Source organism: Capra hircus, chromosome 8 (assembly GCF_001704415.2).
Source record: "Capra hircus breed San Clemente chromosome 8, ASM170441v1, whole genome shotgun sequence".
In the NCBI taxonomy this organism is placed as follows: Eukaryota; Metazoa; Chordata; class Mammalia; order Artiodactyla; family Bovidae; genus Capra; species Capra hircus.
Genome location: NC_030815.1, coordinates 38,312,536 through 38,339,797, shown reverse-complemented (window position 1 = coordinate 38,339,797; position 27,262 = coordinate 38,312,536). Strand labels below are relative to the sequence as shown.

Sequence of the window (27,262 nt, the reverse complement as noted above, 5' to 3'; positions counted from 1 at the left end):
AGACCCTGATGTGGGAAAAGATAGAGGGCAAGAGAAGAAGGGGACAACAGAGGATAAAATGGATGGCATCACTGACTCAATGGACATGAGTCTGAGCAAACTCAGGGAGATAGTGAAGGACAGGGAAGCCTGGCGTGCTGCAGTTCATAAAATCACAGAGAGTTGGACACGACTTGGTGACTGAACAACAGCAGCAGTGTAGCCATGCAAGGTACTAATGTAAACTCTGGATGCATCTCCCTCAACAAAACATTTCTAAGTTTATATAACAGTGTTTGGCATATATAACTACTCAACAATACAAGCTGACTCCTAATGAGCTTTATTATATATACCAAGTTGTATGCTAAAGGTTAAGTAATGTCTTATTTAATTCTCACAGTAACTGTCTTATGAAGTCATTGTATTGGTCAGGTACACTGTGTAACGAACCACTTAATAACTTAAAATAATACTCATTTATATCACTCACATATCTATGGGTAAGTTAGGGGTTGAACTAGAAAACTGGCTGCAATAAATACTTGAGACTTGAAACATAAAGCAAAGTGTCTAGTTCTCAGAGATACCACATGGCAAATAGAGAAGTATGAATCCAGAACTACTGCATCAAGATCCACTTATTCTAAGCCATTATGTCTCTCAAAATATACTATCAGTGAATCAAATCAAATTCCCCTGCTTGGGCCCTCTGCTCACTTTCTCCCCACTTCCTATCCCCTATCCAGTAAGCAGGCTTGCTAGAAATATCAAGTTATGAATAATTATTCTCTTTTAGTTTTCAACACAGGGATGTAAAGTTAACTCTGAACTTCCCACTCACATATTGATTACTTTCTCTCTTGTTTTCCTCAGCTACAAAAATGTGAAAACCAGTTGCCAGAACAAGCCTTCTTTGTCCTTCATGAGACGTCCTCCCAGTGTGTTTCATTTGAATGTAAGAGCAATCCTGGAGTGTTTCTAGGAGTAAAGGATAACCAACTAGCTCTAATTAAAAGAGGGGAAGACCCTGAGGATTCAAATACACAGAATATCACATTTAAGCTCTCAAACTTAATGTGATGGAAAGCTGCAGATCTTTGGTTGAGTAGCCCCAATAGCTACCACTGAAAAAAAGATGAGATATAAAGAGACAGATAACACGAAGGCAAACGGAATGTTTAGTATGGTGTGGAATGTTTTCCTTATTATGTACAAAAATTTTTTTATAACCCTTCAGTTCTGTTTTTCATTTCCCTCTGTATATCTCTCTGTATATTCTGCATATTCAATACAAATATTGGAATATTTAATAGCATACTGGTAAAGAGACTTGCCAACATTCTGAAGTATACACCTGACCTTTACTTTTTTCCCAAAGGTCCTTATCCCTAGTCTTGCTTTAGTCAAAGATCAATTTTAAAGAGCTACATAGGGACATCATTTTCCATGATTCTAAACAATAGCCTCAAACACTTAAAGGCTTAATGAAAAGACAACTGGAAGCTACACAGATTGACCATTTCACAACCAGAATAAAACATCAAGATTGTTTATAAATACTCAAAACTTCAGACACCTAAATGGCTAAGCAGGTAATATGAATATGTGAAAAGGCAAGAATAATTTTAAAATTAAGAAAATTAAATCTAGTATTTAAAACTGAATAATTTCATCTCTCATTTTTTAAATTCCAATTTTTATAGATTGCGTTAACATTAAGCAAGGCATTCTTACATTAAAAAGTAAAATAAATTTTATTTCAGACATAAAACTGAAATTATTAGGAATATCTAACAAACTAGAATTTTTTTTGAAGCATTGAACCACAACATATGTTCAGGCATGCAAGTACCATGGGCTGCAAGCACTATGGAGGGGCTAGAAGTCCTCTAACCTATTAGAGCTTATATGGGACATAGGATTAATATTACAATTTCAATAACTGGCTATCCCTCATATGTTCTTCTGACCCTGACTTTCAGGAACCCATGACTTTTGATCTACTCATCACCTTAAACAAAATTTTTTCTAATCCTTTCTTCTCACATGTGCAAGTCCTTTTCTAGTCTGATTTCCCAATGACCCTGCTTACTATGGAATATACATATACATTTCTTTTGACCAACTATGTCATGTACTCCCAAATGTACTCCCTGACCTCACTTCTACATCACCTGATCTCTCATGCCAGTATCTTTATTCTGCTTTTTCTACCTGATGCTGTAGAATTTTACATAAACCTATCAGTGGCAATATTTTTCATTAAACATCTTTGTGTTTTATTGTTACTAAGGTACTAAAGTTTATAGTCAATCATATAATAACATTTCTCAACTACTAAATAGCTTTTGCTTACTTTAAAACCTTTGCAATTTCTACTGTAATTTTTCATAGGTATAATACTGACAATAAATGATAAACATAATGACAAAATACTTACAAAATAAGACTTTTTCTGAAAGTGTAGGCTTTTTAAGTTGTTGAGATATATTGACTATAACTGCTGGTGCCACATAAAAGAGGCTGCGAATTACTATATGAGGGCAAAAACTTATAGAACAATATATCTTTGTTTCATTACTTTGTCAATAATTTAACTATAGAAACAACAATAAAAACAGAATCTATATCATTCCCTCTGAAAAACACTAAATGTTGATGATGTGCATCTGTATAATATACTTAAAATTATTATTATTAAGTAACCAAATATATCCATTACATTATTCATATTCTTAAATAAACTGTGTTTTTCAAAAGTATATGAGACCATAGTGATTTTATCATAAAATGACTCAATATTGTGAAATTCTTATACCTTAACCCATCAATGTTAGTAAGTGGAGGAAGTTATTTGCCTAATATTTCTGGTGATTCAAAATTAACTAAAATTTTCCAGAGAAGAGATTGTGTCTTTTTCACCTTTGTGCTCCCAGTGCCCATCATGGTGGCCAGCACAAAGTAGGTATTCAGTGACTTAAACCCAAGATCAAATAGCCAACACGTACTTGCATTATAATTTTAACCTAAGACTTCCAACCTGGTTTTCTTATTTTACATGATTAATTTTCCTTTAAAAAACACTCTCTGTCATCACTATAGTCAGTGTTATTTGATTAAAATATTCAAATGTATGGTGGTTTTTGTCACTTAGATGCCTGTGTTTTGATGGTGGATAAAAGCAATGCCAAAGAATGCTCAAACTACCGCACAATTGCACTCATCTCACATGCTAGTAAAGTAATGCTCAAAATTCTCCAAGCCAGGCTTCAACAGTACGTGAACTGTGAATTTCCGGATGTGCAAGCTGGTTTTAGAAAAGGCAGAGGAACCAGAGATCAAATTGCCAACATCTGCTGGATCATGGAAAAAGGAAGAGAGTTCCAGAAAAACATCTATTTCTGCTTTATTGACTATGCCAAAGCCTTTGGCTGTGTGGATCACCAGAAACTGTGGAAAATTCTGAAAGAGATGGGAATGCCAGAACACCTGACCTGACTCTTGAGAAATCTGTATGCAAGGCAGGAAGCAACAGTTAGAACTGGACATGGAACAACAGACTAGTTCCAAATTGGTAAAGGAGTACGTCAAGGCTGTATATCGTCACCCTGCTTATTTAACTTATATGTAGAGTACATCATGAGAAATTCTAGGCTGGATGAAACACAAGCTAGAATCATGATTGCCGGGAGAAATAACCTCAGATATGCAGATGACACCACCCTTATGGCAGAAAGTGAAGAAGAACTAACGAGCCTCTTGATGAAAGTGAAAGAGGAGAGTGGAAAAAGTTGGCTTAAAACTCAACATTCAAAAAACTAAGATCATGGCATCCGGTCCCATCACTTCACGGCAAACAGATGGGGAAACAGTGGAAACAGTGTCAGACTTTATTTTCTTGGGCTCCAAAATTACTGCAGATGCAGCCATGAAATTAAAAGATGCTTGCTCCTTAAAAGAAAAGCTATGATCAACCTAGACAACATATTAAAAAGCAGAGATATTACTTTATCAACAAAGGTCCATCTAGTCAAAGCTTTGGTTTTTCCAGTAGTCTTGTATGGATGTGAGAGTTGGACTATAAAGAAAGCTGAGTGCCGAAGAATTGATGCTTTTGAACTGTGGTATTGGAGAAGACTCTTGAGAGTCCCTTGGACTGCAAGGACATCCAACCAGTCCATCCTAAAGAAAATCAGTCCTGAATGTTCATTGGAAGGACTGATGTTGAAGCTGAAACTCCAATACTTTGGCCACTTGATGTGAAGAACTGACTCATTTGAAAAGCTCTGATGCTGGGAAAGATTGAAGGCAAGAGAGGAAGGGGATGACAGAGGATGAGATGGTTGGATGGCATCACCGACTCAATGGACATGAGTTTGAGTAGGTTCCGGGAGTTGGTGATGGACAGGGAAGCCTGGTGTGCTGCAGTCCATGGTGTTGCAAAGAGTTGGACAGGACTGAATGATGGAACAACAAATTAATTCTTTAGATCTTGGTAAAGTCTTCTCAAGTGTACCATATTATTGATGCAAAATACTCACACTGGGAAAACAATTCCCACATTAATGGGGTAAAGGAGTGAATATTGATAGATAAGGCTAAAAAGTTAGGCATGGAACATATCACTCAGGGTTTTATAAGTCATGTTAAAAGCTCGAATCCATCAAACTTTCGAGCAAGATGACAAGATTCAGTGGATTGGAAGAAAGGAAGAAAAGAAGTAGAGAGATTATGTGGAGAGCTATTACAATAATCCAAGTTTTTAAAATGATGTTTGGTTTAGGGTGATGGCAGCAGACAATGGAATTAGTACACAGATTGAAGATTCATTTGAAAGAGTTTTAAACAGCACTTGGAGATAAACTGGATTGAGAACTGAAGGATGGAGTGATTTGGAAATGATTCAGTTTTCTGACTTGAGCAGAGATGCACAAAGGCACTGAGATGGCAAAACCTGAAGAGAAACAGATTCATGGATGAATGAACAAGTGCTTCATTTTGAATAGTTTGAGATGGTTGACATATCCACATGTAGATAACAAAACAAGTTTCAATTCTGGAGCTCAGAGGTACTATGCACAGAGATAATCTGCACCATAGTTGTTTTCAGTCAGTTCAGTTCAGTCACTCAGTCATGTTCGACTCTTTGTGACCCCATGAATCACAGCAAGCCAGGCCTCCCTGTCCATCACCAACTCCTGGAGTTCACTCAAACTCACGTCCATCAAGCCAGTGATGCCATCCAGCCATCTCATCCTCAGTCATCCCTTTCTCCTCCTGCCCTCAATCCCTCCCAGAATCAGGGTCTTTTCCAATGAGTCAACACTTTGCATGAGGTGGCCAAATTATTGGAGTTTCAGCTTCAGCATCAGTCCTTCCAACGAACACCCAGGACTGATCTCCTTTAGAATGGACTGGTTGGATCTCCTTGCAGTCCAAGGGACTCTCAAGAGTCTTCTGCAACACTACACTTCAAAAGCATCAATTCTTGGGTGCTCAGCTTTCTTCACAGTCCAACTCTCACATCCATACATGACTACTGGAAAAACCATAGCCTTGACTAGATGGACCTTTGTTGGCAAAGTAATATTTCTGCTTTTCAATATGCTATCTAGGTTGGTCATAACTTTCCTTCCAAGGAGTAAGGGTCTTTTAATTTCATGGCTGCAGTCACCATCTGCAGTGATTTTGGAGCCCCCAAAAATAAAGTCTGACACTGTTTCCACTGTTTCCCCATCTATTTGCCATGAAGTGATGGGACCAGATGCCATGATCTTCATTTTCTGAATGTTGAGCTTTAATCCAACTTTTTCACTCTCCTCTTTCACTTTCATCAAGAGGCTTTTTAATTCCTCTCCACTTTCTTCCATAAGGATGGTGTCATCTGCATATCTGAGGTTATTGATATTTCTCCCAGCAATCTTGATGCCAGCTTGTGTTTCTTCCAGTCCAGCGTTTCTCATGATGTACTCTGCATAGAAGTTAAATAAGCAGGGTGACAATATACAGCCTTGACGCACTCCTTTTCCTATTTGGAACCAGTCTGTTGTTCCATGTCCAGTTCTAACTGTTGCTTCCTGATCTGCATATAGGTTTCTCAAGAGGCAGTCAGGTGGTCTGATATTCCCATCTCTTCCAGAATTTTCCACAGTTTATTGTGATTCACAGTCAAAGGCTTTGGCATAGTCAATAAAGCAGAAATAGATGTTTTTCTGGAACTCTCTTCCTTTTTCCATCATCCAGCAGATGTTGGCAATTTGATCTCTGGTTCTCTGCCTTTTCTAAAACCAGCTTGAACATCTGGAAGTTCACAGTTCACATATTGCTGAAGCCTGGCTTGGAGAATTTTGAGCATTACTTAACTGGCGTGTGAGATGAGTGCAATTGTGTGGTAGTTTGAACATTCTTTGGCATTGCCTTTCTTTGGGATTAAAATGAAAACTGACCCTTTCCAGTCCTGTGGCCACTGCTGAGTTTTCCAAATTTGCTGGCATATTGAGTGCAGCACTTTCACAGCATCGTCTTTCAGGATTTGAAATAGCTCAACTGGAATTCCATCACCTCCACTAGCTTTGTTCATAGTGATGCTTTCTAAGGCTCATTTGACTTCACATTCCAGGATGTCTGGCTCTAGGTGAGTGATCACACCATCATGATTATCTTGGTCATGAAGCTCTTTTTTGTACAGTTCTTCTGTGTATTCTTGCCACCTCTTCTTAATATCTTCTGCTTCAGTTAGGTCCAGACCATTTCTGTCCTTTATCGAGCTCATCTTTGCATGAAATGTTCCCTTGGTATCTCTAATTTTCTTGAAGAGATCTCTAGTCTTTCCCATTCTGTTCTTTTCCTCTGTTTCTTTGCACTGATCGCTGAGGAAGGCTTTCTTATCTCTCCTTGCTATTCTTTGGAACTCTGCATTCAGATGTTTATATCTTTCCTTTTCTCCTTTGCTTTTTGCTTCTCTTCTTTTCACAACTATTTGTAAGGCCTCCCCAGACAGCCATTTTGCTTTTTTGCATTTCTTTTCCATGCGGATGGTCTTGATCCCTGTCTCTTGTACAATGGCATGAACCTCCATCCATAGTTCATCAGGCACTCTGTCTATCAGATCTAGTCCCTTAAATCTATTTCTCACTTCCACTGTATAATCATAAGGGATTTGATTTACTGTTACCTAATTTATTTTCAGTAAGAGAGCAATTTCATAACTGTATCTTCTAGATTTAGTCACCACAAAATTGCAGCTTAAATCCTAGCATAAGCTTGGCAGTATGGAGACTCTTTTTAAAGACTTGTTATAAAAACACTTATAAAGCAAACTTCAAAAAATGAAATGGATCACTGAGTTCATGAACCCAAGGGCCTTCAAATTAAGGTCGATTATGCACCCACCATGCGCTAAGCTACATGCTTTACATGCATTATCATAGTCTGCAAAGTGGTTCTATTACTCTGCCTAGTTTACAAATGAAGAAACCAAGGCTTAGAAAGATTAAGGCATTTTCTCAGTGATATTTGGCATCACAGCTTAGTGACTAATAAGGCTAGGACTAGAAGTCAAGTTTATCTGTCATTGTTTTCTTGGAGGTCATTTTATGTAACATGACCACCCAAAATGTCAGCAGCAACATTTTCTTTTCCTAGAATATGAAATATTACTTCCTTCCCCAGTCCCAAGTCTCCTTTTTCTCTACTAGATTTTCTCCCCCAACCCTTTTCCTTCTCTCTGCTGTTTCTTTCTTTCATGGAGCCTATTATACAGAGTGAAGTAAGCCAGAAAGAAAAACACCAATACAGTATACTAACACATATATACAGAATTTAGAAAGATGGTAATGATAACCCTGTACACAAGACAGCAAAAGAGACACAGATGTGTAGAACGGACTTTTGGACTCTGTGTGAGAGGGTGAGGGTGGGATAATTTGGGAGAATGGCATTGAAACATGTATACTATCAGGTAAGAAACGAATCACCAGTCTATGTTTGATACACGATACAGGATGCTTGGGGCTGGTGCACGGGGATGATCCAGAGAGATGATATGGGGTGAGAGGTGGGAGGGGGGTTCAGGATTGGGAACACATGTACACCCGTGGCTGATTCATGTCAATGTATGGCAAAACCAATACAGTATTGTAAAGCAAAATAAAGTAAAAATTAAAATTAATAAATAAATAAAAGGTAAGATTCAAAATGAAAAAAAAAACAGTTCCTATCTGAGTGATGGATGAGGAAGGATGGGTAAGAGTCAAATATTCCAATGATACTGGTTAATTTTGGCTTTCTCGAGACACTGTTAAATATGCTACTAACTGAGAGCTACAGGGAGAAAATAGTCACTCTGGTCTGGTACTGGAAAACTCATTTGCCTTCATTATAAAACCATTATGATTTGATGGATGGGGAATGAACTGTTGTTACAACAGCTGTTATAGTCATTAATTACTCAAGTAGACTATAAGGAAAGGACATTCTGCTTTTGCAAAACAACTTACCACACCCTTCATATGGTCTCATTTTACTGTGTGTAAGTCAGTCTCAAAATTAATACAAAGTAATTTTGCAAACTAGAGACTGCCAAAATTGATTTCAGTGTTGGTGTTGAAATTGTCTTTTAAAGTATTTTATTGTATATTCTCCCTCTAGACTTCCAGAATACCAATGGTCAATTTGGCAAATTATTCCTCTCATATAGCCAATTGTTGACACCATACTTTTATCCCTAAAGACCTATGAATTATTTTTTAAATGAAAGGGAAAAAAAAGAACATAATGGACTATGTTAACACTTCCTGGGTTTAAGAAGTAATTTGAGCTATTGTGAATCTTCCTGTTGGATGGTATAGCAGACACTGCTCATGATCTATATAACATGTGGGGTAATCAGACCATCCCTCCTCCTAGTTCATGAATAATGAGGCTTATCATTTTCAAAAGACATCTGAAGTGTTTTCTGTTTTTCACTGTTACAAGCTGCATTGCGTTTAATATTCCTATACTTTCTTTATATGTCTTCCAGGGCATATGTGCAAAAATTTCTCTTTAAAAGTGGGACCGATGAATCATGGGGTATTGTATTACTTTCTTTAATTTCAGAGTGCTTATACCAATTTACATCCTCATCCACAGTCTAAGTATTCCTCTTATTTCACATTCTCACCAAAACTACTTATTGTTAGCTTTTTATTTTTGCAAGTCTCATGGGTAAGATGACATGGTACTATGTTATGATTTTAATTTGTATTTCCTTAACTACTGAGGTAGAACATTCTTTAATAGGTTAATTTGTTATGCAGCTTTCTGTTTCTATGAAATGCTTTTTGAGCTTTTTCCTATTTCTCTATGAACTTTTCTCTAACTTAAATGTAGAACTTACGTATATATCCTGGATACTGACTTTTTGTCAGTTTTATCAGTTGCCAACGTCTTCTTCCAATTTGTGCCCTATATTAGTAATTTCTCTTTGTGCTGTCTTTGGTAAAGGGAAATTCTTAATTTTAACATAGCTGAGTTTATGCACCTTTAATGATTTATGCTTTCTGTATTTTTTAAAGAAATCCTTCCCTACTCCATGTCATCCACATCATTAAGACATTTTTCTATACTGTTTCTAACAATTTCATTATTTTGCTCTTCATGTTGAAATCTGAATGCATCTACAGCCTATTTTGCCACGTGGAGAATCGATTTTCCCAGTATCGTTTCTTTAAACATTCATTCTTTCCTTCACTTATTTGCTGTAAGCTTTCATATACAGTGTAAGTTTTCATATATACATGGACCAGTTTTCTTATGCCTCTATTCTGTTCCATTACTCTATTTGTCTGTCTTGATATCTAATAGCATTTTGGTAAAGCAAGTCCCCCAAGCTAATACTTCTTCAAGAATGACATGTATTCTTATAGTTCTTTGCATTTCCACATGAATTTTAGAATTGATTCATCAGGTTTAAATATACAATTGGGGGACTTCCCTGATGGTTCAGCAGTTAAAAATCTGCCTTTGAATGCAGGAGACACAGGTTCAATCCCTGGTTGGGAACTAAGAGCCCACATGCCACAGGGCAGCTAAGCCCACGCGCTGCAGCTACTGAGTCTGTGCACTCTAGAGCCTGTGCTCCACAGGAAGAGAAGCCTGAGCACTGCAACTACAGAAAGACTCTGTACCACAACGAAGACCCATTTAGCCAAAATAAAAAGTAAAATAAAGTCTTTTTAAATTATAAATTAAAATAAACAGTTGAGACTTTTGATTGAAATTGCACCGAATCTGCTGATCACTTGGAACAAGTTAAATATTTACAATAACACATCTTCTAATCCAAGAATGTGATTTATTTCTCCATTTAGGTATTTTCTAATGTCTGTCGATAATGTTTTATAATTTATGCCAAAACTTATTTGGACTCACCTTGTTAGGTTTGCTCCAGAACTTAACATTTCTTAATGTTATTGTAAATTTTATTAAAGCATACTTTTTGTTGCTATATAGAAATGCATACTTTTTGTTGTTGTATAGAAATATAATATTTTTGGCATATTTATATCGTGCCAAATAGGCTTGCTAAACTTTCTTATTAATTCTAATAATTTATCTATTGATTTTCCAATCTTTATACATTTTATTCTTTTTTCTTGCTATATCACACTGGCTAGAACCTTCAGTACCATATTAAAAGAAAGCAGATGATAGACACTCTTCTTGTTCCTAATTTAAAAGCAAATTCTTTCAACATTTCAACACTGAATTATGCCTATATTCTAAAGCTGAAGAAATAGTACTGCTCAGCAGTAAAGCAGTTGCTCAAAATCATAAAGCCTTTAAGTGATAACTCGAGGATTCAACATTAATCCAAGACCCATGTTTTTTGTTTTTTTTTTAAAATCAATTTGTGTCAGTGGCCAAAAGTTTGACCAGAGAGACTTAAATTAGGCAGAAGCAAGGGGATACATTTGGATTTAAGACAATCTAACCCAACTCATGTACACTCGTGGCTGATTCATGTCAATGTATGGCAAAACCAATACAGTACTGTAAAGCAAAATAAAGTTAAGAAAAAAAAAAGACAATCTAACCCAAAGTAAAAATTAAAAATAAAAGCCTTAAAGCTTTGCTAAAACTTCAAAAAATTCTGGTAATCATCCTGAGGTTCAAACATGGACATAATCCTTAAAATATCCTGATAGTTCCTTGCTTCTCACAAGGGTAAAGTCCCAATTCTCAGCAGAATACCCTTTCAGATTCACTTCTAGCTACCTTATCCCCAAACACCTTCAACACTGCACGATCCACTATTCTCTAAACCTGTCATACATTTTCATCTCCTGTGACTTTGAGCATTCAGTCCTACCTGTTCTACAATTAAGAATCTTAAACATCAATTAATTCATTCATTCAACTAACAAATACTTACAAGAGCCTTGAATATGGCAAAAGTTGTGGTAAGCACTGAGGATATAATGGTGCAAAAAACAGTAAAGTCCCTGCATTTGTCAAGGCTTTAGAAAATAGGAAATTGTGAGAAAAGAACAGAAGACAGAATAGCAGTGTTCTAATTGTATTTCTGTTTGCTTTAATTGAATCTTTGATTTGTAAGCTGGGTTACCCATTCTGAAGTCCCCTATCTTTCTTACTTATCCTTTTACTTCTCGTATTAGTCAGTTCTCCAGAACAAAGCAAATGGATCAATGTGTACCTGTGAATGTATGTACAACACATATAGAGAGAGAGATTTTAAGGAGTTGACTCACATGACCGCGGGGGCTTGGTGAATCTAAACTATGATGGGTAGGCCAGCATGCTGAAAATTCAGGAAAGAGCTGCAGTTTGAGTCCAAAGGCAGTTTGCTGGCAGAATTCCTTTTTACTTTGGGAAGGATGGAGGAAAGGTGTCAAGTCTATTGAAACTTTCAACTGATTGGATAAGACTCACCCACCCATTATGGACGACAATCTACTTTACTCAAAGTCTAACAATTTAAATGTTAATCTCATCCAAAATATACCCTAACAAAAACATCAAGAATAATGTTTGACCAAATACCTGGGCACCATGGCCCAACCAATCTGACATATAAAATTAGCCATCACACTTATCCTTTCCTCTCTTTTCTACACTCTTGAATTAATTTTTTAAAAGGAGAACGAGCAAGAGAAGGGAGAGGGGGATAGAAGGAAAGTTTCAAGAATAACCATCTGCTTTTTTCTCTTTTTCTGCAAGCTTAAGCTATGAGGACAGTGTGGTTGAAGAAGGGCTCAGTTGTTCAGTCTGTTTGTCTTCATGCTCATCTCCCTCAGAAGCTCCAAGTACATCCATAGATTATTTGGCAAATGCTCCTACAGCTGGAGGGAAAAAAATCTTTAAAGTAGAGTAGTTATTTTCTTTCTTAGGAGAAAATAAATGTAAAACTGTTTCAGATTTGGGGTTTATATTCACAAAAAGGGCCCACATAGACTCCCCTTTCTGAAAGAAATTTAGTTTCAAATGTTAAATAACAGAAAATAATCCTTTAAAGTCATATAAAAATAATATAGGAAAGAAAGACATACTGAATATAAAATGAGGTCCTTTTGGGGATATCAGAAGCAATAAGTATTTATTTTTCTAAATCTCTCTTCCATACAGATTGAAAAAAATGTATCAAATAAAAAAATGTATCCTGCGTGCAAAATCATGTGAAATAGTTCCTTCAGGATAGGAATAAAGCTCTGTGAATTGACAGGGAAATATCAATAGACAAAACATTACAAGGGTGCAAATATACAAATCTGAATTCACCCTGGATTAGCTGAAGAGGCCATCATGAGAAGAGTCCACACTACCATCTAGTGGTTCATTTAAGGAAATGACATTTGTACCCTTCAATATGTTTCAACTAGTTAGGCAATCCAGTCCTTATAAATGGACCATTTTGCTCCCAGAGAAAACACGCTAAGAAAAATTAAACAGATATACAGTGTGCCATGGCAAACATATCACTGGACTAAGAAGCCTGATATCTGAATTCTAGCTGTGAGTTCTACTTTTCATAGCTGTGTGATTTTGAGCAAACTTTACCTTTCCATACTCGATCCTCGTCTGTAAGATAAAGTGGCTGCACTAGGGCTTCTCTCATGGCTGAGTGGTAAAGAATCTGCCTGCAAATGCAGGAGACACAGGTTTGATCTCTTTCTGGGAGGATTCAGCATGCCATGAGGAGACTAAGCCCATGCACAGCGACTCTTGAGCCTGTGCTCAAGAGCCTGGCAGCACAACTACTGAGCACACAAGCCGTAAGTACTGAAGCATGTGAGCCCAGAGACCATGCTCTGCAACAAGAGAAACAACGGCAATGAGAAGCCCTCTCACCGCAACTAGACAGTAGCCCCTGCTTGCCACGACTAGAGAAAAAGCTTGACAGCAATGAAGACCCAGCACAGCCAAATATTTAATAATAAATATTTATTATTTATAGATAAATAAATGGGACTGTGTTAGATTAATGTTTCTCAGGGCAATTTATAACACAGTAGTCATACAATCAATTTAATGGGTCATTAAATACAGTACAATCAAAATAATGGGTCACGGGCTCATTTGCTATGTGGCAGTTGCGATCTTTCCAGGCCAGGGATCCATGTCTCCTGCCTTGGCAGGCGGATTCTTTACCACTGAGCCACCAAGGAAGTCCCATACTAGGCAGTTTTAAACCAAGTCCCAATCCTTTCTCTCCCAAATTTCAAAATAAATTGTTATTGTTGTTGTTCAGTCAATAAGTCCTGTCTGACTCTATGTGACCTCATGGATTGTAGCATGGACCTCATGCTACAACCTGTCCCCCACTATCTCCCAGAGTTTGCTCAAATTCATGTCCATAGAGTCGGTGATGCTATCTAACCATCTCATACACTGATGCTCCCTTCTCTTTTTGCCATCAATCTTAACCAGTTTCAGGGGCTTTTCTAACAAACTGGCTCTTCACATCAGGTGGATAAAGTATTGGAGCTTCAGTTTCAGGGCTTTCCATGAATATTCAGGGTTGAGTTCCTTTAGGATTGACTTGTTTGATCTCCTTGCTGTCCAAGGGACTATCAAGAGTCTTCTTCAGCACCACAATTTGAAAGCATCAATTCTTTGGCATTCAGTCTTCTTTATGGTCCGGCACTCACATCCATATATGTCTACTGGAAAAATCATAACTTTAACTATACAGACTTTTGTTGGCAAAGAGATGTCTCTGCTGTTGAATACGCTATCTAGGTTTGTCATTGCTTTCCTTCCAATGAGCAAGAGTCTTTTAATTTCATGGCTGCAGTCACTGTCAACAATGATTTTGGAGCCCAAGAAAATAAGTCTCACTGCTTCCACTTTTTCCCATCTGCCATGAAGTGATGAGACTGGATACCATGATCTTAGTTGTTTGAATGTTGAGTTTTAAGCCAGCTTTTTCACTCTCCTCTTTCACCTTCATCAAGAAGCTCTTTAGTTACTCTTCACTTTCTGCCATTAGAATGGTGTTTTCTTCACATTTGAGGTTATTGATATTTCTCCTGGCAACCTTGATTCTAGCTCGTGACTTACCCAGTCTAGCATTTCACATGATGTACTCTGCACAGAAGCTAAATAAGCAGGATGATAATACACAGCCATGTTGTACTGTTTTGCCAATTTTGAACCAGTCTGTCATTCCATGTCCGGTTTTAACTGTTGCTTTTTGACATGCATACAAGTTTCTCAGGAGACAGGAAAGGTAGTCTGGTATTCCTAGCTCTTGAAGAATTTTCCACAGTTTGTTGTGATCCACACAGTTAAAGACTTTAGCGTAGTTGAAGCAAAAGTAGATGTTTTTCTGAAACTCCCCTGCTTTTTCCATGATACAACAGATGTTGGCAATTTTATCTCTGGTTGCTCCGCCTCTTTGAAACCCAGCTTGTACATCTATGTTCTCAGTTCACACACTGCTGAAGCCTAGTTTGAAGGACTTTGAGCATTACTTTGCTAGCATGTGAAATGAGTGCAACTGTACAGTAGCTTGGACATTCTTTGGCATTGCCCTTCTTTGGGATTGGAATGAAAACTGACCTTTTCCAGTCCTGTTGGCCACTACTGAGTTCTCCATATTTGCTGGCATATTGAGTGCAGCACTTTAACTAGATGATAATCCTAAAAGTATCATCTTTTAGGATTTGAAACAGCTCAGCTGGAGTTCCATTACCTCTACTATCTTTGTTTGTAATAATGCTTCCTAAGGCCCACTTAACTTCACACTCCAGGATGTCTGGCTCTAGGTGAGTGACCATACTGTTATGGTTATCCAGGTCATTAAGACCTTTTTTGCATCAGTTCAGTTCAGTCGCTCAGCTGTGTCCGACTCTGCAACCCCATGAACCACAGCATGCCAGGCCTCCCTGTCCATCACCAACTCCTGGAGTTCACCCAAACCCATGAGTGGGTGATGCTATCCAACCATCTCATCCTCTGTCGTCTCCTTTTCCTCCCACCCTCAATCTTTCCCAGCATCAGGGTCTTTTCAAGTGAGTCAGCTCTTCGCATCAGGTGGCCAAAGTATTGGAGTTTCAACTTCAACATTAGTCCTATCAATGAACACCAAGGACTAACCTCCTTTAGGATGGACTGGTTGGATCTCCTTGCAGTCCAAGGGACTCTCAAGAGTATTCTCCAACACCACACTTCAAAAAGCATCAATTCTTCGGCGCTCAGCTTTCTTTATAGTCCAACTCTCACGTCCAGACATGACTACTGGAAAAACCATTGCCTTGACTAGACAGACCTTTGTTGGCAAAGTAATGTCTCTGCTTTTTAATATGCTGTCTAGGTTGGTCACAATTTTCATTCCAAGGAGTAAGCGTCTTTTAATTTCATGGCTGCAGTCACCATCTGCAGTGATTTTGGAGCAGCCGCTGTTTCCCCATCTATTTGCCATGAAGTGATGGGACCAGATACCATGATCTTCGTTTTCTGAATGTTGAGCTTTAAGCCAACTTTTCCACTCTCCTCTTTCACTTTCATCAAGAGGCTCTTTAGTTCTTCTTCACTTTCTGCCATAAGGGTGGTGTCATCTGTATATCTGAGGTTATTGATATTTCTCCTGGCAATCTTGATTCCAGCTTGTGTTTCCTCCAGCCCAGCGTTTCTCATGATGTACTCTGCACAGAAGTTAAAGAAGCAGGGTGACAATATACAGCCTTGACGTACTCCTTTTCCTATTTGGAACCAGTCTGTTGTTCCATGTCCAGTTCTAACTGTTGCTTCCTGACCTGCATATTGGTTTCTCAAGAGGCAGGTCAGATCATCTGGTATTCCCATCTCTTTCAGAATTTTCCACAGTTTATTGTGATCCACACAGTCAAAGGCTTTGGCATAGTCAGTAAAGCAGAAATGGATGTTTTTCTGGAACTCTCTTGCTTTTTTGATGACCCAGCGGATGTTGGCAATTGGATCTCTGGTTCCTCTGCCTTTTTTAAAACCAGCTTGAACATCTGGAAGTTCATGGTTAACATACTGTTGAAGCCTTGCTTGGAGAATTTTGAGAGTAACTTCGCTAGCATGTGTGACTTAGCTCGCTTTAAATCAAAACAGCAATGAAGCAGTACCGCACACCATTTCAGAATGACTATCATCAAAAAAGTCTACAAGTAATAAATGCTGAAGAGGGTGTGGAAAAAAATTCCCTCCTACTCTGTTGGTGGGAATGTAAACTGGTAAGCCATTATGGACAACAGTATGGAAGTTCCTTTAAAAACTAAAATTAGGGCTACCATCTGATACAGTATTGTCACTCCCAGGCATACAACTGGAAAAGATGAAAACTCTAATTCAAAAAAAATACATGCACCCCAATATTCATAGCATCACTGTTTACAATAGCCAAGACATGGAAATAACCCCAGCACCAATCAACAGACATAAAAAAGAAGGAAAAATTGCCCCACTTGCAGGCACATGGATGGGCCTACAGAATATCATGGTATGTGAAATAAGTCAGACAGAGAAAGGCAAGCATATATCACTTACATGTGGAGCCTTAAGAAATAATACAAATGAATCTGTATACAAAACACAAAAGAGAGAAAATAATCCTACAGTTAGTAAAGGGGAAAAGAACTGGAGGAGGGATAAATTAGGAATAAAAGATGAACAAATATAAGCTACTATACATAAAATAAATAAGCAGCAAATATTTACTGTATAACACAGGGAACTATAGTCAATCTTCTAATAAACTCTAATGAAAATAATCTGAAAAAATATGTATAACTGAATCACTCTTCTGTACACCTGAAAATAACACAATACTGTAAACCAATGATACTTCAACTTTAAAAAAAGAAGAAGAAGGAGAAGCACTGCTCTATGCGGGACTTTCCTGGTGGCACAGTGGATGGGAGTCTGCCTGCCAGTGCAGAAGGCACAAGTTCAACCCCTGTTCCAGGAGGATTCCACACGCAGTGGAGCAACTAAGCCTGTGTGCCACAACTACTGAGCCTGTGCTCTAGAGCCCACAAGCTGCAAGTACTGAACCCCAAGGGTGTCTAGAGCCAGTGCTTCACAAGAGAAGCCACTGCAATGAGAAGCCTATGCAAGGCAACGAAGAGTAGCTCTGCTAGCTGCAACTAAAAGCAACAAAACCACAACACAGTCAAAAATAAATAAAAATAGTGGATGTGAACTAGTCAGTTAGTAATTGCACAAGTGACTGTGGCCAGGATTTTTGATGAAGCTCACATAGAAAAAAAAAAAAAAGTAATGGCTTCTAAGCATTGTTATAGCCTCAATGTTTGTGTCCCCTCCAAATTCATATGTTGAAACCCTAACAGCCAAGGCGATGGTATCTGGAAGTAGGCACTTGGGAGGTAACTACTGAGGTCGGGTCATATGAGAATAGGGCCATATGATAGGATTAGCATCCTCATTAAGAAGAGACACGAGATTTTTCTCTCTGTTGAAGAGAGCCCTGCAAGCCAGGAAGAGTTCTCACCAAGAATCACATCTGCTGGCACCCTGACCTTGGACTTTCTAGCCTACAGAACTGTGACCAATAAATATCTGTTGTATAAGTCATCTGGTCTATGGTGTTCTGTTGTAGCAGCCCAAGCTAAGACAATGCTCTAAATAGTCTTTTCCCAAAACCTGGAGTCTGTCCTATTTTCAAAAAGTGGGGATCCAAATACCCCTCCTGCCTGTGTAGGAAAGCTCAGAGCAACACACCAGAGAGTGAGACAGAGATAGACATTGAGAGAGAACTTTTTTAGAAAGGACTATAAATTTTCATGTAGTTATTGAAGGCACTGTATTAAATGAAGTAGTTGTTCAGGTGGAAGGACTGGAAAATAGTGGTATTAGTATGAAGTTTGTGATACAAGGAAATGAGCAAATCACCTCCTGGAGAATCAGACACAGAAAAAGATCAAGGCCAACCTAAATTAGTAAGTTGTTGTAGCAAGACTATAGTATTAATAGTATTTCTTTAAATGATACTTGCAGTAGAGATTCCATTACCTAGAGTCACCAAAGCAGATATTGCTATCTGGATGTTCACATGTTACATAAACCCCATACGTGTGTGCTAATACATGCTAATACATGCGTGCTCAGTCATGTCTGACTCTTTTGCAACCCCATGGACTGTAGCCAGTCAGGCTCCTCTGTCTATGGGATTCTCCAGGCAAGAATACTGGAGTGGGTTTCCATTTCCTACTCCAGGAATCTTCCCAACCCAGGGATGGAACCCAGGTCTCTTGCATCTCCTGCATTGGCAGATGGATTCTTTACCACTGTGCCACCTGGGAAGCCCCTAGTTGCTATCACAATATTTTAGAAAAGCTGAGCCTTTGGCGGGGAACTACCTAGACAGAAGGGACACAATTTTAAGACTTAAGGCCCAGGGGCTTGACAGTTTTGGTCCTAATGGAAAGCAATAATAAAACCATAATTGTTATATTCTTGGTCACTTATTTCTCAAGGCCACTTCTTTCTGAAGAAGCGAGGATGAAATAAGCTATACAGGAATAAAATACCAATAAAGGCACAGTCAGGAAAGGGATGTTCTTTCTCCAAGATCCAGGTGGAATACATGGCTCTTGGAGAAAAAGCATTCCTTTCCTATTAGTAGATGGTATCTCTACTATGCTGATACTTCCTACTCTGCACGATCTCCCATGTCTGAATCCGCTTTTGGCTTTATCTCTGGCCTAATTTTGTTTCCCAAGTTTGAATTAATCTCTAGCACTTTTAGAGAGTAGTGTGAATCTGACTTGAGAAATCCATATGTATCAGGTAATCAATCAATTATATCTTCCAGAGCCTTCTGAGATGTTCCAATCTGGGCTAGTTAACTTCAATGCCTTGGTACATAACTCTCATTCTGGGACCATCCCTCATTATCAATCCTGGGAATTCCTTGACCTCATTTGTATCACAAGTTTCATGTACCCTATGTTTTCCCCTTCCTTGTTTTGGTGGAGGATATCCTCCAGTAACTTTCTGGGAAAGGGTACTTGATAAATAAAATTTGTCACCTTGCATTTATTAAAATGTCTTTATTCTGTCTTCACAGGTGATTGATAATTTGGCTCAGTACAGAATTATGGGTTAAATCTTGAAGGCACTGTTCCTTTGCCTTCCAGATTCCAGTGTTGCTTGTGAAAAATCTGAAGTCATTCTGATTCCTAGCCGCTCGTATTTCACACCTCCTTCTCTCTCTCTCTGCACCAATATTTGCTTTGAGTTCTGAAAATTCACAATGAAGTCCTTTATGAAATTAGATTGAAACTGATTTCTTTAGTTCTGGGGGATTTTCTTGAGTTACTGACAAATTTCTTCCCTCTATTTTTGCAGTTCTCTATTTTGGAACCTAACATTCAGCTGTTAAATCTGCTAGAATGACACATTAATGTTTTCTTTTCTTATTTTTCATTTCCCTTATTTTCTGCTCTACATTCAGAGATGTTTTCAGTTTCATTGCCTAATTTTTATACTGAGTTTATCATTTTGGTAATCATATTTTTAGTTTTCAAGAGTTCTTTTTTATTCCTTAAATATTCCTTTTATAGTGTTCTCTTATTTCAAGATTATAGTATCTTATCTCTATGAAAATATTAATGATCATTTTTAAACTATTTTCCTTCTTCCTACATTGTCTCTGTTTTCTAAGTTATTACTTAGTTTGCATGCTTTGGCATTAATAGCTTCCTTTTGTGTACACAGCTTTCCTCAAATCTCTGATATTCTTTAGTTGTCTTCTCACAGTTAAGAGAGCAGACTAAAAAGCTAATTGAATGTCCAGAGTACCTGGGTGCCATATGCTCACTGTGAGTTTCATCATTAGATATTTCAGAGAGTCTTTTAACTGGGAATCTAAAATGCCAGTATGTGATAAAGTATGCCAAAAGTTGTTTGATAGCTAACCTGTTGACCATTCTTCCCTACACAGTTGCTAACAGAACACCATTTTGTTTTTCTTTAGAATGGTAAATTTCCTCCATCCAAGGTATGAAACATAGTCCTGTGGGAGCAGCTGCATACCCTATAACACAGCTTCCAAAAGGCACAGCAATTCTTGGCCACGAGTTAGGCAAATGTCAGTACCAAAGGAGTTCAATCTAGGAGTACAGAGCAGAGTGGAAGTGGAAGGTATTCTCAAAGCCACAAAGGTAACTACATCATGATCCTAGATTGTATCTACTCATTTATAGCAAGACTAAGGAAAGTGACAGGGGAGGGGGAGAGTCAAAGGAAGTTCAGTTCAGTTCAGTCGCTCAGTCGTGTCCGACTCTTTGCGACCCCATGAACTGCAGCACAGCAGGCCTTCCTGTCCATCACCAACTCCCAGAACCTACTCAAACTCATGTCTATTGAGTCAGTGATGCCATCCAACCATCTCGTCCTCTGTCATCGCCTCCTCCCGCCCTCAATCTTTCCCAGCATCAGGGTCTTTTCAAATGAGTCTGCTCTTCACATCAGGTGGCCAAAATATTGGAGTTTCAGCTTCAGCTTCAGTCCATCCAATGAACACCAAGGACTAACCTCCTTTAGGATGGACTGGTTGGATCTCCTTGCAGTCCAAGGGACTCTCAAGAGTCTTCTCCAATACCACACTTCAAAAAGCATCAATTCTTTGGCACTCAACTTGATTTATAGTCCAACTCTCACATCCATACATGACTGGAAAAACCATTGCCTTAACTAGACAGACCTTTGTTGGCAAAGTAATGTCTTCGCTTTTTAATATGCTGTCTAGGTTGGTCACAACTTTCATTCCAAGGAGTAAGCATCTTTTAATTTCATGGCGGCAATCACCATCTGCAGTGATTTTGGAGCCCAAAAAAATAAGGTCAGCCACTGTTTCCACTGTTTCCCATCTATTTGCCATGAAGTGATGGGACCAGATACCATGATCTTCGTTTTCTGAATGTTGAGCTTTAAGCCAACTTTTCCACTCTCCTCTTTCACTTTCATCAAGAGGCTCTTTAGTTCTTCTTCACTTTCTGCCATAAGGGTGGTGTCACCTGCATATCTGAGGTTATTGATATTTCTCCCAGCAATCTTGATTCCAGCTTGTGCTTCATCCAGCCCAGTGTTTCTCATGACATACTCTGCATAGAAGTTAAATAAGCAGGGTGACAATATACAGCCTTGATGTACTCCTTTTCCTATTTGGAACCAGTCTGTTGTTCCATGTCCAGTTCTAACTGTTGCTTCCTGACCTGTATACAGGTTTCTCAAGAGGCAGGTCAGGTGATCTGGTATTCCCAACTCTTTCAGAATCTTCCACAGTTTATTGTGATCCACACAGTCAAAGGCTTTGGCATAGTCAGTAATGCAGAAATGGATGTTTTTCTGGAACTCTCTTGCTTTTTTGATGATCCAGCAGATGTTTGCAATTTGATCTCTGGTTCCTCTGCCTTTTCTAAAACCAGCTTGAACATCAGGAAGTTCATGGTTCACGTATTGCTGAAGCCTGGCTTGGAGAATTTTGAGCATTACTTTACTAGCATGTGGGATGAGTGCAATTGTGTGGTAGTTTGAGCATTCTTTGGCATTGCCTTTCTTTGGGATTGGAATGAAAACTGACCTTTTCCAGTCCTGTTTAATGCAAAAAAAAAAAAAAAATCAGGTACCAAGCACACTGGGGAGCAAAACTGAAGCAAAACTTACCCTGCAAATAAAGCCAAAATTAGGGGATGGAGGGGAAAATACAACAGAGGATTGTCTAGACAAGCTGGGCTCTGGTTGGAAAGGAAGCATTCAGTTCAGTTCAGTTCAGTCGCTCAGTCATGTCCGACTCTTTGCAACCCCATGAATCACAGCACACCAGGCCTCCCCATCCATCACCAACTCCCAGAGTTCACTCAGACTCACGTCCGTCAAGTCAGTGATGCCATTCAGCCATCTCATCCTCTGTCATCCCCTTCTTCCGCTTTCAGTCTTTCCCAGCATCAGGGTCTTTTCCAATAAGTCAACTCTTCGCATGAGGTAGCCAGCTACTGGAGTTTCAGCTTTAGCATCATTCCTTCCAAAGAAATCCCAGGGCTGATCTCCTTCAGAATGGACTGGTTGGATCTCCTTGCAGTCCAAGGGATTCTCAAGAGTCTTCTCCAACACCACACTTCAAAAGCATCAATTCTTCGGCACTCAGCTTTCTTCACAGTCCAACTCTCACGTCCATACATGACCACTGGAAAAAGCATAGCCTTGACTAGACGGACTTTTGTTGGCAAAGTAATGTCTCTGCTTTTCAACATGCTATCTAGGTTGGTCATAACTTTTCTCCCAAGAAGTAAGCATCTTTTAATTTCATGGCTAAGCTTTAGGTTACTGATGTTGTTGATTAGACTGCCATTTTCAGGCCTGACTCAGGAACTGGTGAGAGTTTGAGCCTAACAGATGAGATACATCATCTGCAGAGCTGGATAAAACATTGAGTGACAAAATAAGGCAGTAATAAACAACATAGGGTAAAGTAATATCTAAAACATCCTAAAGAGAGTGAATGATTCACATAAGGACAACATGGTTAAAGTAAAAGGAAAAGGCTCAGGGTTGACAATTAGTTATGTGTACCATTATAATAATACCTACTGTAAAATATGAAAATACTTCCATGCTAGTTTGCAAATAGCAGTTGCAATGAGCTTCAAAGTGTCCTCCTCTCCTCACCCCTCTCCCTCACTGACATCCCCAGTGGCAGATCATCTCATGACCCAGCATATAAACAGCACAGCAGAAGGTCTTCTGGACCCTATTCCAGTCACTCTCCATTCTGTTTATTGTGCTCATGCATCATTGGTTATTAAATAATTTGCTATATTCCTGGGAGGCTTAACCTGAATTGTGAATGTAAAAATGTGTATCTGTCTGATGTATCAAATTGTATGCAAATGAACAAGTTAATAAATATTTTTGTATGAGCAACCCAACTGTTTAGTACTTTTATGCATGTCAGTGCAAAGACATTCTAAGAGGTTATGGAAAGAATTTTCATCAATAGAGGAGTCTTCTCATAATGATATGGGAAACTTCAAGGTTTTCTGGTCTATACAGCTATCTTTTATAACCCTTCTGAGTCTATGAGACATCTGTAGTATTTATCAATCTAACAAGGTCCAGTAAAACACTTTCAACTTTAAGATACAAATTCAACTCTTGGCTCTTGTTAAAACTCCACATCCTCCGATGATTTCACCGAAATGAGAATAGAAGGAATTACATACTTTCAAGGCACAAGCCATAAGGACAAAAAGAGAGAGGAGACAATCACCACAAACATGAAGAAAGCAGAGGGAAGAGTAGTAACTTGCCTGGAAGACAAGCAAGCAAGAAAGTCAAGAATCAAAGCAAGTTACATTGAATGACCTCCAAAGGTTTAAGAAGTGGCAGCACCAGGTGTCTCTGGAAGTAGAAAAAGGAGGGTGGTGGAAAGAAAATGGGGCTAAAAATATGAAGACAGGTTGAAAATCCAGTTAAGGAGTTAGACTTCCTACAACCCCTCCCCCAACTGTGGTCAAGCAACTATGTCAAAATCATCACAAAATACTGAAAGTTTACTGACTGGAAAGGGTAAAACAGGGTTTTTGTATTGAAGGCACAAATGAGAGCAAGGATTTTGTGCTCAAACAGGGAGATAATTTTGCAAAACAATAAAGCCAGAGATGGCCAGTGAAGATCTTTAAGTTCAACTACTAATTAAAGTAATATAAATTAAACAGTAAAATGTAATTTTCCCTATTAAATTGGCAGACTAATGATATGATCTAGTGTTAATGAGAACACAGGAAAATAAACTCTCTCTCATTCTGCTGATAGAGTGTTGTTATAAGTTTTTTTTTATTTATATATATATATAATATACTTTTCTATATCAGGTCACTTATTCATTCTTCTACCTCAATTATTCTGCTATTGATTCCTTCAAGAATATTTTTCATTTCAGACACTGTATTGTCCATCTCTGTTTGTTCTTTAGTTCTTCTAGGTCTCTGTTAAACATTTCTTTCATCTTTTTAATCCTTGCCTCCATTCTTTTTCTGAGATCCTGGATCATCTTCACTATGATTATTCTGAATTCTTTTTCTGGAAGGTTGCCTATCTCCACTTCACTTAGTTGTTCTTCTGGGGTTTTACCTTGTCACTTAATCTGGAATACATTCCACTGCTGTTCCATTTTGTTTAACTTTCTGTGATTGGGGTTTCAGTTCCACGGGCTGCAGGACTGTAATTCTTCATGTTTGTGCTCTGTGCCCTCTGGTGAATGAGGCTAAGAGACTTGTGCAGGCATCCTGATGGGAGGGACTGGTGGTGGGTGGAGTTGGGTCTTGCCCCTCTGGTGGGCAGGGCCATGCTCAATAAGACTTTAGTCTGCTTGTCTTCTGATGAGTGGAGCTGTGATTCCTCCAAGTTGCTTGCTTGGTCTGAGGCTTTCCAGCACTGGAGACTACAGGCTGTTGGGAGGGCTCACACTAATGAGTATATACCAAAACCACTGCTGCCAGTGTCTTTGTCCCTACAGTGAGCCACAGCTGACCCTGCCTCATCGGGAGACTCTCCAATACAAGCAGGTAGGTCTGGCCCAGTCTGCTTTTTCCCCTGGGGCCTGGTGCTCACAGGTCCTTGTGCATGCCCTCCAAGGGTGAAGTTTCTATTTCCCCCAGTCCTGTGTAATTCCTATAAATAAACTCCACTGGTCTTGAAAGCCAGCTTCTCTGGGGGATTCTTCTCCTATTGTCAGACCCCCAGGCTGGGAAGCCTGATGTGTGGTTCAGAACTTTCACTCCAGGGGAAAAACTTCTGTGGCATATTTGAAAAAGAATATAACTGAGTCACTTTGCTATACCCCTGAAACTAGCATAACACTATTAATTAACTATACTACAATATAAAGTAAAAAGTTTTTAAAAAAAGAAAGAAAGAAAATAGCAACACAGGATCCTGGGGTAGGGGTGGGAAGCAGGTAGGGTAGGGTAAGGATAGGAGATTTCTCATTGCATGTCTTTTGGTATCTTTTGAATTCTGTGTCTTGTGAGTGATTTACATATTTTCCCATCACCACATATACACATGCAAAAACAATTTTAAAATAAAAATGTTTTTAAAGTATTTGAAAATCATAATAAAAGAATGTATATTTAATGACATGGAAAATGTTCATGATAAACTGATAAGAGAAGATAACAGGTTATAAAACAAAAATGTATATATAATCCAAATCTAGTAATCATATATGCACAGAGGGAAAAAAGCCTGGCAGGGTATAATCAAAACTTTTCTTTTGCAACTAGAAAGAATTGTTAGCTTTAAATGGATATTATATATAGCTATAAAAAAGACATAATAAAGTAAACACATAACAACATAAATAAATCTGACGTAAATTTAAATAAAAGAAGTCACACACACACAAAAGTGTTTATTACATGATTCCATTTACAGATTGTTCAAGAAGAGGCAAAATTTATGTTAACAGAGGCCAGATTGGTGACTACCTCTGTGGGAAGAATGGCTGTGACTGGAAAGGGGCATGAGATAATCTTTTAGAGTGTCAGAAATACTCCATGTCTTGATCTGGGGGGATGTTACATAGTTGTGTCCATATGTACAATTATCTTGAGATATACACTCAAGACTTGACCACTTTATATATGTTATGTCTCAATTTTTTAAATTAAGCCTGGAAGGATATGTGTGTGCATGTGTGCATGCTCGGTCGCTTCAGTCGTGTCCGAGTCTTTGCGACCCCATAGACTGTAGCCTGCCAGGCTCCTCTGTCCGAAGGATTTCTCAGGCAAAAATACTAGAGCAAGTTGCCATTTCCCTCTCCAATTATGAGAGTTATATATACCGTATCTCAAGAGAAAAATAATAAGGATGTTCCAGGTAACATGAAATGGTAAAGAGGTTGAACTCTGGAGTCAGATAGACCTAGGTTTGAATTCCAGCTCTGCCACTTATCAGCTCTGTGAATTTGGGCAAGGTATCCAACCTCTCTCTGTCTCAGATTCCTCACCTGTAAAAATGGGAAAAATAAGAGTACTGATATCACAGGATTATTGTAAGTATCAAACAAGATAAAGTAGGTGAAGTGCTTAAAAGGGTGAGTAATAGCAGGTATTGTATTCAGGAAAAATTTCTCTGCTGCTAAAAGTAAATGCAGGAATTCTTTTTTTTTGATCCAACACAGGAGCATGCCCATGCCTAAGTACCCACTTGCACACACACATGCATGCATACACATACACACACAGACACATACACACAGATTCTCTACAAATGCCTCTATTCTATTAGCCAAAATTACCAAGAAATAAAGCAAAAAGAGACTAACAGCCAGAATTACACCATTTCCAGGAAAAATATAAAGTATTAGACAAAAATATTTTAAAGTATGCATATTTCAATTTGCATAAAACATTTTGTGAAGTTTCCAATGGGATTTTCAAAAATTCTAACGTCAAAAGAACATATTTCAATATTCATCATCAGTTTTCAAAATTATCACTTGGGAATAAACAACAAGGTCTTACTATATAGCACAGAGGACTACATTCAGTCTCCTATGATAAACCATAATGGAAAAGAATATTTTAAAAAGAATGTATGATTGAATCACTTTGCTGTACAGCAGAAATTAACACAATACTGTAAATCAACTATTCTTGTTTAGTCGCTGAGTCGTGTCCCCATGGATTGCAACCTCATGGATTATTTCAATTCAAAAATATGTTTAATTCTCACTGAGAATTTCAAATAGGAAATTGGAAAATACATCAGAAAATGCACATGC

At 38.4% G+C, this 27,262-nt stretch overlaps 1 protein-coding gene across 5 annotated transcripts in view; it reads left to right on the top strand.

Annotated features, from left to right (window-relative positions):
- IL33 (interleukin 33) overlaps positions 1-2,391 on the top strand; it is a 70,891-nt gene extending 68,500 nt beyond the window's left edge. For all 5 annotated transcript variants that reach the window (XM_005683684.3, XM_005683681.3, XM_005683683.3 and 2 more), the window contains one exon: positions 856-2,391. In XM_005683684.3, coding sequence (XP_005683741.1) covers positions 856-1,062 — 207 coding nt within the window. In that variant the 3' untranslated portion in view covers positions 1,063-2,391. The remainder of the gene's footprint in view (positions 1-855) is intronic.